At 38.7% G+C, this 17,246-nt stretch overlaps 1 protein-coding gene across 1 annotated transcript in view; it reads right to left on the bottom strand.

The window, feature by feature from the left end:
- Positions 1 to 3,417: 3,417 nt before the first annotated feature.
- CD28 (CD28 molecule) overlaps positions 3,418 to 17,246 on the bottom strand; it is a 45,197-nt gene continuing 31,368 nt past the window's right edge. Inside the window, exons 3-4 of the mRNA XM_072617352.1 lie at positions 16,006 to 16,130; positions 3,418 to 5,280 (exon numbers count right to left, since the gene is read on the bottom strand). Coding sequence (XP_072473453.1) covers positions 5,152 to 5,280; positions 16,006 to 16,130 — 254 coding nt within the window. The 3' untranslated portion in view covers positions 3,418 to 5,151. The remainder of the gene's footprint in view (positions 5,281 to 16,005; positions 16,131 to 17,246) is intronic.

The following is a 17,246-nucleotide window of genomic DNA, read 5'->3' as shown; positions in this document are numbered from 1 at the left end:
CCTATAGCATTTCCCTCAAAGTCTCTTTAAGAGCAAATACAAGTGGGGCAGCTAGGTGGCGCAGTGGGTAGAGTACTGGTCCTGAGGTCAGGAGCATCTGAGTTCAAATCCAGGCTTAGACACTCACCTGCTGCACTACTTAGCAAGTCAGTGGGAAACTAATGAATTGTCTAGACAGATGCTCATTTTAGACACAAGAATATAGGATCATAGATTTTGGACTAGAAAAGAGCTTAGAGATCATCTACTCCGGATAAAGAAACTGAGTCCTGGAGAAGTAGAAGGACTCTGTAAGTAACAGAGACAGTAATGGAAACGTGGTCATCCAACTCCAAATCTTGTTCTTTCTACTGCTTTAGCAGTAAAAAGAAACAGATGGCTTCAGGATCCAGCCAAAGAAGCCATATTTCTTTATCTCACTGGCTGAAGTTAATGTTTATAAAGCTATTAGACATGAGCAGCCTTAGGCATTGGCCTATGTTCTTCCAACCTCCATCCTTTTCAGACTACCTCCATTTACCTCTGATCTTTTTCTGTGCTGATGCTGTATTTATTTGTGGCCACAATGTCAGAATTCTGGGTTCACACATGGCACTATCCCCAGCTTCTAGCAGACTGGTTGGTTTATCTGACCAGTGAAACTTGGACCTTACTCTAAGTTCTTTTCAGCAGTCCAAAGAGTTGAGAGAAGGCATCTGACCTCTATCCCAATGGACTTCAGTGACCAGCACCTTAAAATCCACCAGAATTCTCATGAAAATACTATTAGCTAGTAGCTCAGTAAGGTTATGGTCATTGATGCACTTAAGATCACAGATTCGACCTTACTGTCATCAGACTTGGCTTAAGGAAGGTATAACATACACACTCAATTTGGTATTTTACCCTACAGAGAAGTAAGGAGGAAAGGGATGAGAGGTTGAGGGAATGATAGAAGGGAGGGTAGATTAGGGAAGGGGGCAGTCAGAAGCAAATACTTTTGAAAAGAGACAGGGTCAAAGTTAAAAATAGAATAGGAGGGGCAGGATAGGATGGAGGGAAATATAGTTAGTCTTATACAACATGACTATTGTGAAAGTGTTTCGCATAACTACACATGTATAACCTACATTGAATTTGCCTGCCTTCTCAATGAAGGTAGATGGAGAGGGAAGAAGGAATAGAATTTGGAACTCAAATTTCAAAAACAAATGTTAAAAATGGTTTTAACATGCAATTGGGAAATAAATATATAGGCAATGGGGTATAGAAATCTATCTTTCCCTACATGAAAGTAAGGGACAAGGGAATAAAAGGGGGTGGTGATAAAAGGGAGGGCAAACTGGGAGAAAGGATAATCAGAATATGTGCCATATTAGGATAGGGTGGAGGGAAGAGATGGGGAGAAAATCTGGAACTCAAAACCTAGTGAAAATAAATGTTGAAAATAAAAGTAAATTAATTAATTTTTTAAAATTTGCAACAACAAAAAAAGAGATCACAGGTTCCATCTCACATTCTGGGTATGGCAGGCTCAAGTGACCAAGTAGACATGATATTCAAAGATGAAGCCACTGCAATCTAGTAGTTGGCTTAGTACTGACCCACAGACTACATCCAGCTCCAAAAAGCCATCACAAAAATGGAATCCATTGGCCATATTCAAGGAAGGGAATAAGGAAAGGATATGTCAGAGATTAGGGATTGATTAGAGCAAACTTCTGGCCACAAGTAGTAAAATTCACCATATGCATAATTAACAAATGAAAATCTAGTTTTAAAATGAATACATAAACACACAAGATAAATTAGGAAATAATTTCCTTTTCAAGAGGATGGTTCATTTTTATAAAGGAATTGTCTGTTTCAAAATAACAATATTCCTTCTCATGAAAAAGCTCACTACCAATGCTCTACTCACCATCTGTTAGTAGCTTCCTCTTTATATACAAAGGATAACAGAATGTCAATGAAGAAGGAACCTCAAATCAAGGGTGATCTGGAGCCAGTTCCTGCCAGCTTCCGAGAGTTAATCATTAAAAATTCAGTATATTTACACTATGAAAATTAGCAAATGCCATAAATTAGGGCTTGATTTATTGTCCTGTTGAATGATTAGACTTAAGAAAACAACAGAGAAAATGTTAATAGTGCAGATCAATCAAAAAAGTATATTATACATTTTTTGTTTGACTCAGTTTCCTCATTTGTAAAATGAACTAGAGAAGGGAATGGCAAAACCACTCCAGCATCTTTGCCAAGAAAATCCCAAATGAGATCATGAAGAGTTGGATACAACTGAAAGAACTGAACAAAGCAAAAATACGTTTTCTGAGAGCCAGTTGTTAAACCTTTATCAGACTCTGTTATTAAACCTTTACCAGAAATATCTTTAATGATATCCCTAAATATCTTTAACATTGTGTGACTGATTTAGAACAAATCCAATCATTTGTCTAAACAATGACACTTCAAGCACTTTCTTCTCTTTTCCATGGTAAAAACATACCTGGTTCCTTCAACCAATTCTCATATGGCATAAACTCAAGATCCTTCACCATTGTTTCTTTCTTTGTATTCATATCCACCGCAGTTATCACGGTATCTAGCACATAATAAATGCTTAATAAATACTAGGTAATTGATCGATTCTGGTTTTCTAACACTCTCCCTTTTATCAGTTTCCTCCTAAAAAGGTGACACTCAGAGCAGTTGACCAGGATAGAATTCACATCTTTGCTAGTCAACACTACAGAGCCACATTCTCAATGATTTTCAGACAAGATATGATCTACTCCTCCTCTCTCATTTTGTGATTGCAAAGTTGATTTTTTTTAACCAAAGTGAAAGGTTTGGCATTTATCCCTAGTAAATTTCATGTCATTAGATAAGAGACCATTATAGCCCCAAATGGTCAAAATAAAATGAATTATAATCTATTTATGATCAAAGGCCTCAAAGCATGATTTAGACCACTGTTGTTTAGTTTTTTTCTTTGTGAAAACTCATAGTGAAAATGGACTTCCTCATATAATGTATCTGCTTTGGTCCTGTTTATAGTAAGTAAGAAAATTTCAAGTGTGAGTCATCTTTAGTAAACCTTTTCCAGTCAAGAAAAAGTGGAAAGAATTGATCTTTGGTCATAAACAGTCTTATTTTTCTACACTTGCCCTTCTGAAAATGTCTCCAGCTGTGGGACTTCCAAATGCAGCCTGGTAGCTTGGGCAGAAGAGCTCAGTATGCCAAACTGCTGGTAATGGGTTCTACCTGCCAACATAAATTCAACTGTCCTTTGCAGTTCAAGGCTAATGGGTGTTGATCTACTTTAGTTTAATTAAATTAATGGAATAGAAACATATCAAGTTTCATTAATTTTTTTAATTTAGACCTAAATTTCCCTCCCCTCATCGGAAGTTTAAAATGAGTACTTTCCCTGCATTAAGAAGCAAAAAAATTCCTTGTGTTTTTATTAACACATAAGAGGGACTCCAAAAAAATGAGAGATGGTAGGAGTTCCTCACATTGTTTTTCTTACATTTTAATGTGTATTATTCACTAATACACATTATATTTTAGTACATCATCCTTTTGGGGTATCATTCTCTTTCTCTTCCTCCTTCCAGGATGTGTAAAGATAATCCTTGAATTACTTTTTCCAGTTCATGTGTTTTATGAAGTCCATAATTTAGCAAAATGCTCATAAAAAAACACTCATCACACTGATGAGGTCATGGAGTCCATTAGCAATCAGGGAGCACATAACAAGTTCATCAGAGTTGGAAGCAGAAAAAATATCCATTGTCATTCCAGAATTTGTTTCCGTAATATCTCTTATTAGTTCAATCTCACTGGAGGTGATAAATGTCTGAAAAATTCCTCCTTCTGTTTCCACTGATCTCTGGAAACTGATAATGGAGGCGAGTCCAGCACACCAGCTCTGAGCTTAAACCACACAGAGAGATGAAGTCACTAAAACAGGTTGTGCTCTATTGGGTCATCTTTTAATCCAAGTGATAGCTGCTGTCTCCAGGACTGAGTTCTCAGAGATGGGTACTGAGGCTCTTGGTTCCATGGCATTGCCTTTGGTATCTCTTTCTACCCTCCAGTAGATGCATTTAAGCAGATTCCTCTCATCTTTATGTAATTTATTCACAGTAAATTCATTTATTCTATATATACTTCCCCAAGAAGCTCCATCCTTCAGATTTCCATGAAAATACTACAAAACCAACTGTCTAAACCTGAAATCTATAATGATTTCAAACCTTTTTCAGATCTTATTGACACACAGGTAAATCTAGTGGCATTGTCTCATTTGGAACACCTGGTGCCTATTTCTAAGTTAATCCCTCCCCAAATCCCACCCTACTGTTTTCATCTCATAGTCATATCCCATAACTATTCCTAGAGTCCAACAAAACAAAATTCTTCCATGCAATGTTACCCCTATATAATTTGATTGGGAATAAATTTCTGAACAGATAGTCTCTATTTTCTTGTGATACATTAACATACGTATCTTGAAATGTGAAAAAGTAACCACTCCAGAATTTCTTTAAGAAAAATCTACCAATTCTTCCAAACTAAAATATTAACAATTACAATATTAAATATAAAGAAAGTATGTGACTTCTATGTGGACAGAGCATGGTTAAAACAAAAACTTATTCAAACTATCAAATCCCCTCATCCAAAGGGACTTTTTCTCTGACCTTTCCTTTCTTACATCTACACATTTGTAGGATTGAGACAGATCTTAACTTCACTGTGGTGGGATTAGGGGGAAGGAAATGGAGCTAGACCAATCGTTTCTCAGCAGATTGGACAGTTAGCCATATATACCACATAAAAATCCAATTAACTTGGGTTCCTCCAACACTACACTATTCAGTTAAGTCAGCTTGTTCAGGTCGAAGTTCAGCATGAATGATAACTTTGCAAAACTGAACCTGCCTACTCCTGAAAAAAAATCTTTTAGAAGTCCCTATTTCATAATATTATAAAATGATCTTAAATACTTGGGTTTTTCTCTTCATGAAAAAAGACATGAGTGACCTGTAAAAGGCCGAATATAACCGGCTAGAGATGGGAGATGGTCATTTCCTATCCAGACAAACAGGGTTGAGGAGGTAGAGGGGTATTAGCCGGCTCGCTTCTGGATAGGCGTCTGTGTCAGGATCGATAGGCGGCATAGTCCCTGCTTGGGGCATAAGGCTGATAATGTTTTTTAGTTGGTCCTGGTCTCCGAGGAGTCATGTTCATGTAGTCACTGTGAAGAATTCTGTTCTTTTTGCTTTTCAACTGTGGGAGAGAAAAGGAGAGTAGGAAAGTTTCTTAGTCTACTTTTAAAAAATGTGAAACATCAAGAACTTGTCTTTGTGAAAACTGTTCAGGGTATTACCTATAAGATAAAGGTGGTTACCAATGAGTCCTTGAGAGTGTTGCACACAGGGGATCTTTGGAAAGGAAGTGGGCAGCAGGCTGAAATGTTTTGTCTCAACAACAAATATTGAAGGTTGTGTCTACTTATGTGAATTTTTAGAATCCCCCCATGATGCCTGCCATGAGGGTACTTCCTCACAAGGGCCACTGATGATTCATTTGTTTTCTATGGTACCTGCTACTCCTCCACTGAAATTCTGTTCTGATGCCTCATTGTTGTGTGTAGGTGACTGGGTTCTTGAAGTTCTTAGTCAAACTCAAGCTCTAGAAAGCTGAAAAGGCTATGAGTTTGCTTGTATGCCTCCTGTTCGTGAAAGAGACTGCTCAAACTCATAAAGATTGAAAGGCTAGTCTCAAAAGATAAATTGATTTTCTTGGAATATTAAACTCTAGAACCTATCACAGTATGCAACCACCTTAGTCCTTAATGGTTCTTGATCATAATAAAGACCCTGTCGGGAGGATTTTGCCTGAAGCTATAAAAGATTTCACCTCTAAACTTGGTTTGTTTGCAGGACCTGTTCTGTACAAATATTTGCAAATGGCTTCCACAATGTAAGCAATGGCCATAATGTAGGGATGCTAGTCTTATTTCCTACTCATAATAAATAATAATAAACAGTATGGTGCAATGAATAGGGAGCTAGCCTCAGAGTACTGGTTCTAATGTGTCTCTGACACAGACCAGCTGTGTGAACCTGATCTAAGACTAATACTGCAAAACAGGCGCCGACATGTTGGTAGAGGAGAATTTTAATGCTTCCTCATTTCAGTTAATTCTAGTTAAAAACTAGTATCAATAATATAAGTAATTGTCATAATTTATAAACTTTGAAATTTACAAAGCACTTTGAAGAGTGGTATAAGAAAGCTAGTCTCCACTTCCTGATCAGACTCACTAAGACTGAACTAATTGATGGGGTATCTCTCACTGGCAAGTAGATTCATAATTTCACATGGACTCTTCTTTCTGTGTTCTGTGGTATATATAGAAATGCTCTTTCTTTTTGTACTTACGTTCAAAAAAATTTTTGATGTTTTTAAGCTTTGTCATGACTATATAATCCAAAATGCTATCACCATCTAGTAGTAGATAACTGACATTATGGACCAACTGGCAGGCTCAGGAATATTCACCATATTAAACCTCTGGCAAGCATGCAACACAATGTGGTCGAGGTGCAGAAATACTATGAACAAAAGATTCCAGCTTACTTTGGCCTGTGTGATTCCTGGGTAATGCTTTTTGAGGTTTTTCCCCTATACATTTTCAAAAGTTTATGAATCTAATATTTTGAGATCTATGGGGATAGGAGTTGGTGATCTAATCACAATTACTTATATTATATATTACATATATATATATATATATATGTCTGTCTCAGTGATAGCCTCATGTACTGCCCAGCATGCCAGACTGGTCTGAAGTGTCTCTCAAAATTGTACTAGAACTATTTGCCACCTTGGAGGAATAATAATTGGAGCAAGAAGGGACTGAGCCTAAAGCATATAGAAAGCTGATAGAGGATCCACATAGATCTACCCAAACCAGAGGTGTTGCTGAATGGGAAAACCCTGCCTCATCCAAAGACCAGCAGAGATTCCTCAGTTTTTCAGAGTATTATCCTTCCTTTATCCTCAGGCTGTCTATCCTGATGGTACTTCTTACTGACTTGCTAAAACGATCCAGTGTTTTTTAGCAGATACCCAAGCCAAAGAGAAATTTAGTTATCTAAAGAACTCTCGTTTTATCTACCTTACATTTTACTCATGCTTGTTACAATGGACTCACCTCAACCCCAAACTACAGCTCCCAAAACTTTGCACATAATTATTTCTAGTGGAGGGGTACTTCATCCAAGAAGTCCTGGTGAAAAGGGGATAGAAAGAAAGGAACTGATTTCTAATGAGAGACATTACTGAACTAGAAATGACAGAATTTGACAACTGATCGGCCATCAAAGGAGAAGACAGGAAAGAGATAAGGGTGACTGAGGACTCCAGGTCAGGAGAACAGTGGTACCATTCATAAAAATAAGGAACCCTGGAGGAAGAGATAGTTTGAGGGAGGAATGATGGGTTCTGTTTTGGATACCTTGTACCTAAGCTGTTCATTAGTCATGTAGGTGAAATATAGAAGCAGTTAAAAATGAAAACTGAAGGTGGGGAGAGAGACTGGGGCAGAAGACAGCAGTCATCAGTGGAGAGACTGGAACCATGAGGAAAGATGTGATCACCAAATCAATAAGTTAACAAGCATTTCTAAAGAAAAGAGAAGGCCAAGAACAAAGACTTGAGGTGCTTTAAGATGTCGAGACACAAAAGAGCAACCATAAAATGAGACTAAGAATGGGTGGTCAAAGAGGTAAGAGAAGGATAAAGAGTGTTCAGCGTCCCAAAAGCTAAGAGAAAATAGAGTTTCAAGGAGGCCAACAATTACGTGAAATGTTATAAAGATATAAAGAAGAATAAGGGTTGAGAATAAATCATTGGATTTGGTGATTAGGAATTCATACCTTCAAGAGAGTAGAGTGAAGGAAGAAAAGGATATTATAATGGATTAAGGAGTAGGTGGTTAATGAAAAAGCAAAGGCTTCCAGTCTCTTCCTTTGGATTCCATGACATTACTCTCTCCTGGTTTCTCTCCTACCTATTTAGCATCATCTATCTCCCAGCTGCTAAACATAGGTAGTCCCCAAAGTTTAGTCCTGGATTCTCTCATCAGAGAGAGGGCTTCCCATGGTGATTTCATTAGCTCCTATTAGACCAGCAATCATCTCCGGGCAAATCAACCCTGTATCTATACATCCAGCCCTAAACTTTCTCCTCTTACCTTCATTACAAACTACCTGACAGACGGTTCCACTGGATGTCCTATTGGCATCTCAAGCTTAACATGTTCAGACCAGAGCTCATTGTTTTTCCTCCTACATCCATTCCTGCTCTAAAATTCTCTATTTAAAAAAATTATTAAAGTTTTATTTTTCTTAGTTAATGGTAATCTATTTTCTCTCCCTCTAACTCCCCTATACCTGTTCACATTAGGAGTCTTAGGATCATCCTTGACTTGTGTCTCCCCTCACTCTCCAATCAGTTCCCAAGTCCTCCCCAGCATCTGAGATCTGTCCCCTTTACACTACCAAAGCCCTGAAGTATTTGGACTATTTAATGACCTCCTCATTCGTTGCTCCATTTGGAGACTTTCCCCTTTCCAACCAGCCCTCCACTAATAGTCTCCCTAAGGTATAGATCTGATCATGTCACTCCACTGAAAAGCCTTCACTGGCTCTAGGATAAGATGCAAATTCCTTAACCTGACTTTTCAGGATCACTCACCACCTCCAACCTATCTTCCTGACTTTATTTCACATTTCTTCCTTCTGTGCTTTCTATGTTCCACCCAATATGAACTACTAGCTATTTCTTGTGTCCAACATTCCACCTCCCTCCTCCATCCATTCACCCCCAAGCCCAGAATGCACTCTCTGCTCAACTCTGCTTTTCAGAGTACTTATCATCCTTCAAGCCTCAACTCAGGTGTTAACCATTTTTCCTCCCCAAAGTTGTTAGCATTCTGTCCTTCCTCCGACTGACTACCTTTTATTACTTTATCTGCAACCTCAAGGAGAATATAAGCTTCTGTTAGGTGAGGGCCCCATTTTGATTTTATCTTTATATTTCATGAACCTGAAATAGTGCCTTGCACAAAGCAGGCACTTAATAAATGATGACTGAACCAATTAATGGATGGATGAATGAAGTATAAACTGTTCTTTGGAGAAGTTTGACTATATAACTCTCTAATCCTTCAGAGATCTATAATCTCATTGTTATGGGTGCACCTTCTACTAATACAGAATGAATCCTCTCTATAATTTAATAGGCAGTCTTTAAGAGTTGCTATGGACAAAATCATTCACTGTCCTGTGGTTAACTTGGCAAGAGTCCCTGCTGTATTTAGTTCTGCTGGCCCTTGGACAATAGACCTCTCAACTTCCGTACAGTGAACTTAGGAAGTGAGGTCATAGCCTCCTGAGACATTTCATAGTTTCAGGACAGCTTCCCATTTGTCCCTTCTATTTTAGGGCTCCAGGGACAGGCCCATCTGTTCTCTTCTTGCCGTCAGAACTCATAATCCTTCTGAGGCCCACTTTGGAACAAACCTGGGATGAAGAGGAATTTTCCCCTACTTTTCTTTTCCATGAGATTTTTTTATGGTTAGAAATGATAGGAAAACTAGCATAAATTAAAATTTAAAAAAAAAAACTAGAAAGTTACCAAGTTACAGAAAGTCTTAGAAGTGATAGTTATCCCAGACATCAATGGAATGTAAAAGGAAGTGGGCCTGATACTGTTTAGCTTCTATCTTCTATCACCAACTCTTTCTGTTTCAGGCTAAAAATTCATCCATGCCTAACCCCTCTTTAGCCTTAATGGATTCGTGAATAAGATTTCACCTAACTTTCTCTCAAACCCTAAAAACCCAGAGCATAAAGTAGGTCAAGTGCCAGTGCTAAACAATTTGTCCACAAAGGCTCAGATGAATAACTTATATCATAGAGGTGTCATTGTTTTGTTCATTCTTCCTTGCCGAAGAAGACCATGCCATCAGAGAAATGATGACATGACTTGCACTTGACTGTTTTGAGTGAGGGAGGGCTGTGTAGGTCACCAGCCTCACGTCTCCTCCAGAGCCATCTGAATCTAGTGACCAGATATTCATCCGGATGATTGAAGATGACCTAGGATGCACTGGGAGACCTGGAGTCTTTAAGCCAAGGTCTATTCAGGTCCTCCGGCAGAGTGAGGTAACACCCATTCAGTGAATAGGCTTGTTTAAGAAGTAGCCAGGGCATGGCCCCTTTAATGAGGCAAAGAAAAAAAAGACCATCAGACTGGGAGGAAAACAGCAACAGCTACTATTCATAATCACTCTTAAGCCAGGAGGGTCCAGAAGAGAGCCCTTAGGCAGGGGTCTAGGGTTGTCCAATGCATGAGCTTTAGAGTGCAGTAGATTTAAGGTTTTGGGGAGAAAATCTACTGCATAGAAGTGTACCCTAAAGAGGAGAATCTATATTAGTTGGCCAGATTTTAATATCATTTAGGAAGGTCAGCTTGGGTTATTTGCTGATGGAGATAAGATAATAAGCCAAATAAAAAGAGGGATATAGGAAGAATATTTTTAAGGAGGGGGCAGAGATCCTTAACCTGGGGGACATGAATTTGTTTTTAAAAATATTTTCATAATTGCATTTCAATATAATTAGTTTCCTTTGTAATCCAAAGTATTTCACTGTATACATTTTAAAATGTAATTCTGAGAAGGGGTCCCTAAGCCTCATCAGAGTATCAAAAGGGTCTATAACATGCAAATAAAAGCTAAGGACCCTTGGTGGAGGATATTTGATCATGTTTACAGATAAAAAGGAAGCAGTCAGTGAAGGTGAAAATGCAAGAGAGTTGGAACAATTGGGGTGGAATAAGGTTTCTAGGAAATGAAAGAGGTTGAGAAAAAGCACACATCTTGAAAAATAAAAGGGATATGTCTGAGAATCATGCGTCTCAAAGCAGTAAAAAAACCTCAGAAGTCAAGTCCAATCCATCCCTGAAGCAAGACTTCCTCCCTCAAACATCCCTTACATTCAGTCATTCAGTTCAACTTGAAGATTTCCAAGGATGGGAAGCTCACTGTCATCCAAATTTGGCAGCCCGTTTCGTTTTGAGACAGCTCTAATTATTCAAAAAATTTTCCTCATATTGACTCAGAATCTGCCTCTCTGTGATGTCTACCTCTTATTCTGTCCTGTAGGATCAAATCAAGGTCATTAAATGTGAATTCCTCTCCAATTCCATCTCAAAATTCTCCTGCATCCACCTCCCGTCCTGTCTGCTTTGTAGACCAAGGAGAATGATTTACAGACTGATAAGTATAGAACAAAATTGATTTCCAGGGAATTGAAAGCCAAGAAAAGTAAGGAGAAGGTAAGGGAGCACTGCACTGCTTGGGGGCATCTGAATGCACCTATTACATGTAATATGGATGCCCTTTGAATCTGTTCCCCAAAACTTCTTGTAGATCATCTATTCACCTTTCAGAGTTCAAGTGCTTACCCACAGAAGGAGGAACTATAACCAGATCCTGGGGTCATTAATGACCTTGGAACATACACACAAACAGGCATATGCACTTACAGATTTTGCAGGCTTCTGTACTGCTCCCCAACCCTCAAAAAGTAGACATAGATGCCCATAAAATGTGTGCCTATAGGCACACAGGAAGTCTTGAAATTTATTTAATGACTTCACATTTTATAGTCTTGCTAATAAAAATCTAACCCTTTATTCTCTCTGCCTTAACCTGCTCATTCAATGCTTTTCATCAGTGCAAAGGCAAAAGCATATGAGCAGTCAGGATTTTGCATGATAAGTTACCCTGTATCTTGTTTTGTCAGTAAGCATATATTAAGTACCTGCTCTGTCTAAACCCCACGATGGACACTCAATACAGGACATAGTTGAGTCATAGTTATATGACCCCATATTCCAGTCAACAAAGTCTGCTTTTTCTAGGGTTTATTTACAAGGGGAAAGAGAACATAAATTCAGAAAGAATACACTTTTTCCAAGGCAAGTAAAAGTAGATGAATAAGAATTCTGCCTAGCTCTTACCAGATGAGTTGTAATATCTTGAATCTACTCTAACAGGTTAAAAGTTCCCTGGATAAACTTGACCCATCATGGTTCCTAAATTCTGGAATAGCCACAGGTTTGATTTCCCATGCAACCCCAAATGAGAATGCCCTCCCTGTCTCCACCCCACTTTCCCACCACACATCTTTCTTTTAAGATTTTGCTAAGCTGGCTCTCTCCACTTCCAGGAAAATAACAGTCTGCTTCTACTGTTTTATGACATAGAGTAGGAAGGGATTTCAGAGGTTACATAATGTAGTATACTAATTTTGTAGATGAGGAACTGAGTTCCCAAAAGGTTAAGTGGCACCAAAATAAAGATCAAAACCTAGACTCAAACCCATGTTAGCAGACTCCACATCCAGTTTTCTTTCCATTGCTAGTTAGTACAAAGCATAGAGTGCTAGACCTGGAATCTGGAAGACCTGAATTCAAATCCTACTTTAGATACTATCTGTATGACCCTGGGCAATCATTTAACCTTCTGTGCCTCAGTTTACTCATCTGTAAAATAAGGATTAATAATAACACCTACCTCATAAGGTTGTTTTGAGGATCAAATGAGATGACACATGAAAAGCACTTTGCAAACTTTAAACGCTAGCTCTGATTGTTATCTAAATGTGGGGAATCTAGCATAAACATCATTAATATTTTCTTTGTACATTTTAATGTCCAGAGCACAATGATAATGGATTTCTGTACTTGGGGGAATGAGTTTGCACAGCTGAGTGATTGGAAGGGTGAGCAACGAAAACAGATGTGGGCCTAGGACAGCCTGGGGGAGGGCTGTGCTGTATTCACTCAAATGTCAACTACCGGTCAAGAACTAAGAATGAATCTGCAGCTGTTCCCAAGAGCTCACTGAGCCTGTGACTACTGACAGGTTGGCATTAAGGACACTGTGTGCTACTGAGCTGCAACCTTATCTCAAACCCCCTTCAGACCAGGTCACTAGCAATCATACAGTAAGTTACCCTCAAGAAGGTGCAGTAAGAAGTACATGACAAATATTTTTTGGATATGATCAATGAAAAAATTTGTTTTGCTTGACTAAGCATATTTTTTTCAAAAGGTCTTTTCTCCATTTTTCTTCCTTAATGGGAGAAAGTGATGAGAAGGAGAGAATATAAACTTTTGTTCATTGAAAAAAATGTATTTATTTATTTTGAAAAGAAGAGTATGATGTAGCTTTAGTTATGGGTAGGGGCTTCCTTGCTCTGCACAAAGTATCTTTTCCAAAGCAACCACAAGGAAAGGTCTCACCAAGAAATCTGAGTCTGAAGTCTGAGAACACTGACTGAATCTCAGAGTTGGAGGAGACCTCCAACAATTAGTTCAACTCATAGCTGAACAAGGATGCCCCTTCATAGTGTCCCCGAGAACAGGCATCTGCAGCCTTTGCTTGAAGTCATCCTATGAGGGGAATACCATACCTTCCTGAAAGCCTTTCGCACTTTTGGATAGCTCTAATTTTTTTTCATTTGTTCTTGATAATCAGCCTAAATGTGGCATTGTAATTCTTTGAGAAAAGGAGAGCTTTCTCTTCCATCACATTTGTCTGTGGTTGTCAAGGTTTAGAAATCAAATGCAAATAAGGGAATATTGTCACTAAAAGACTGAACCACCTCCAAGGATTTTGGCAACCCCTTCTCTAGACCAAGTGTCTGGACTTCCCAGTCTCTGAGATTGGTGTGATGACGCTCCATTTTGTTGCATATTTTCCTCAGAATGAGCTATAGAATCAACTAGATTCCTCCCGTGACATTAACATGAGAATTACAGAGCCAGATCCTCTGTATTCTCTAGTTAAAAGTAAGAGCTTTGTAAACCTCAGGGTGCTATCTATGTAACAACTCATTGCTATTGCACGAATATCTTTGAACATTTCACAGAATCCAACAAGCATTTATTAAATGCCTACTATATATGGAGAAGCAATGTGGAATTGTAGCTAGTGAGTCAGCCAAGAGGATATAGGTTCAAGTCCCATGTTGGACACAGATGACCCTAGACAAGTCACTTAACTTTTCAGTGCTCTAGGAAACATGCTAAGACTAAAAGTTGAAAAGGAAATGATGGTGTGTGTTGGGCCAGGGGGTTCCTCACCTGTGAGTTTCCTAGATCAATGAGATCACAAATCTAGTTCCTATTCCCTCCTGTGTACTAGACAGTATGCTAAGTGTTGGATATATACAAAAATAAAAAATGAAATAGTCCCTACCCTTGAGTAGCTTACCTTCTACTGGTTCCTTTAGCAAATTACTGTACCATCCTATTAATTGGTGTACTAATTCAGCAAGTTGGTGTGGTACTGTAAACATGCATATTTATAACAACCTGATCACTAGTCTCAAAGAATTCAGGTAACCTCTCAATGCACCTGATAACCAGGAAGTAGTTTCAGCTTTAGATCAGTCAAAACTCCTGGAAGCATTTCCCAAAATATCATCTTCTTTGGGGCTGTGCTACAGATTCAGGTTAGCATTCCAACAATTACCATCACATCACTGGAGTGGTGGGGAAATACATAAAAGAAACTCTAATCTGAAAAGTCAAAGAAGTGGCATTGTAGAAAGAGTACTAGATTTGGAGTCACAAGGACCTGGGCTCAGATTCCTCCCTCTGTCACTTAGTTGTTGTGTGACTTTGGTAAGGTCATTCATTTCTCTCACTCTCAGTGATATTTCTTTTTATTTATAAAAAGAGGCAGGCTAAATGCCTTTAATACCCAACCTCTTCCCATCTCTGTGTCAATGATTCTATATGCTAAAAAATATCTTCCAAAGGAAGCCTTTTCTTTCTTAAAATAATTGATCCAACACATGGTGGTGGTAAAGCCCAGGGCTACATTTTTGGTTTTGCGTTTGTTTTTTTCTGGGAAGTTCATAGGCTATTATAGTCTGTATTTAACCTGGAACATGTGTAGGTATATTTAACTCTTCTACTAAAGGCAATTTGGAGATGGAAGTGAAGGCACTAAATAAGTTATTTCAAAAATATTTATTGAGCACCTTCTGTATGCTCAGCATTGTGCTAGGTTTGAGTAGCTGAAGTACAAGAGTAGAAGGTATATCCCCAATTTAGAGAGAGATCAGAACTTACAGGTTAGTGTAGGGGAGGAGTGGAGGTGAGAGAAAGAGTGAATAAGTACCAGAGGATTCTAAAAAACTACACAAGGGAATGGAAGTACTGTAGTTTTGGAAAAGAAAGACCATTATTGAAGTGGTTCCATCTTGCTATTAACTCATCTCCACAAAGTTCTAAATTGATCTGACTCCAGACCAAAAAGACAAAGCTGAAGAAGAAGGAGGAGGTGGGGTGGGGGGTTAGAAAGTAAGACACTCCAGTTCTGTTGCATTGCCTGAAAGTTTGCTAGGGTTAGTAAAATCTGATCCAGTGGTGAGGAGGGTCTGTCAGGAGTGCAGCTGCCACACTAGTTTCATAATGATAGCTCAAAGCTTGGCCTCTAACAATTAAACCTCATCAGAGGTAGAAAAAAATATGACTCAGATAAAACTCGTCTCACTTCTCTGCTAGATGTGAATGCAAAGCAGTAGTCTGCACCACAATTCACACGGTTCCTAGCCCAGAAACTGGTTAATCTTTGAATGACTGTCGGAAGGACATTCTCAGGATGTTCTGTATCTCTCCTTACTCTCTGGTCATCTATATTAGTATCCAAAGGTATAGGAAAATCCAACCAAGGTATTGCTTCTCATCAGGAAGAGCTTACTTCTCTCAAGCCTACCTGAAGAATGTGCAACATTCAAATATTGTGAGGGTCACCTACGAAGACAGATGCCCAAATGGGAATATAATAAGGACCTAGGGCAAAAACAGCCATTGGGCCATATCATTGACATTACTGGAGACAAGGGCTTAATTTCTTACCCAGCAGTTAAAAAAAGTCACTGTCATTAACAAACTATAGAAAGCAAGGACACACAGAGCCGCAACAACCGCCCAAAAGGGTTTGGGGGACTCAGAAGTTCCAGGAGTCGGAAAGACCTCCTTCTCTGAAAGAGAGAGAAAACAGTGGGTCAGAATCGTTAAGGAGTGGCATTTGAATTCATTCTCTGCTTTCACAACATCACAGCAGGAAGGATAGAGAAAAACAGCAGCACCTAGAAGCTCCCAGACAACTGTTACAGAGCGTGTGAGCGTCCTCTTTGGTATCAGGTATTAGTCATTGCTGGAACTCAGGATGAAAATCTAAGGGAATTGGTTGTGTGACCTCAGGCAAGAGCTCTCTATAAGTTAAATTATCTCAGAGTCTGCCAGAACCCCACACACCTCAATGTAATTTGGAACCTTTCTTCTCCATAAACTCTATCCTGAGCAGCATTAATATTTTCAGGATTTGCTTATCAGGACACTATATAATGGAAAGTGCTGCCTCTACCATAGTTAAGCAAAGTGATGTTCTGGGACCTCAGTTTCCTCACCTGAAAAAATTGGGGAAGAGACTACATAATGTTAAAGGTCCCTTTCAACCTGAACATTCTTTGATTCTATGGAGAGAATCGCAGGCAATCTGAAAGAATGAATGCAATTTTGGTAGATCTCAGAGCCATAGCATTGCAGTACTGAAATTTTGAGCTAAGCCTTGACAGGTGACCTTGCCTAAAAATTTTCTGCTGAAACGCCGTAGTTGTAGTTATTCAGTCACATTCAACTCTTTGTGGCATCATGGGCCATGCTGTCCAGGGGTTTTCTTGGGAAAGACACTGGTGCTTTGCCATTTCCTTCTCCAATTCTGAAATATCTCCATGGAAACAAAAATGCAATCCCCTGCTCTGCCACTTATTCACATCACCATATAGCCTTGGACAAGTCATTTTACCTTTAACTAAGAGAGGAACTAGGTTCCTCTCTTTAAACTGATGGAACTGGACTTGAAAGGCTGTAAAAATGTTTAATTTAGCAATAAGAAAAGGTGAACACAACGTGTCTTATCCAGATGGAATGAGTTTTTTAAATTTTAAGCTTCTGTTTGGTCTTTTTCATCTTTTATTTTTAATTTTGTATTTTAATTGTATCACTAGTTTTGAGGCAAATATTAAGAGTTTCTATATTAGTGGTAGAGGCATACTATTCATAATAGTGCCCATACCCATATTATTTTACTATCA

The sequence above is a fragment of the Notamacropus eugenii genome, chromosome 6 (genome assembly GCF_028372415.1).
Source record: "Notamacropus eugenii isolate mMacEug1 chromosome 6, mMacEug1.pri_v2, whole genome shotgun sequence".
Classification (NCBI taxonomy): Eukaryota; Metazoa; Chordata; class Mammalia; order Diprotodontia; family Macropodidae; genus Notamacropus; species Notamacropus eugenii.
The sequence above is the reverse complement of the archived record's forward strand: the minus strand, read 5'-3'. Positions and strand labels throughout refer to the sequence as shown.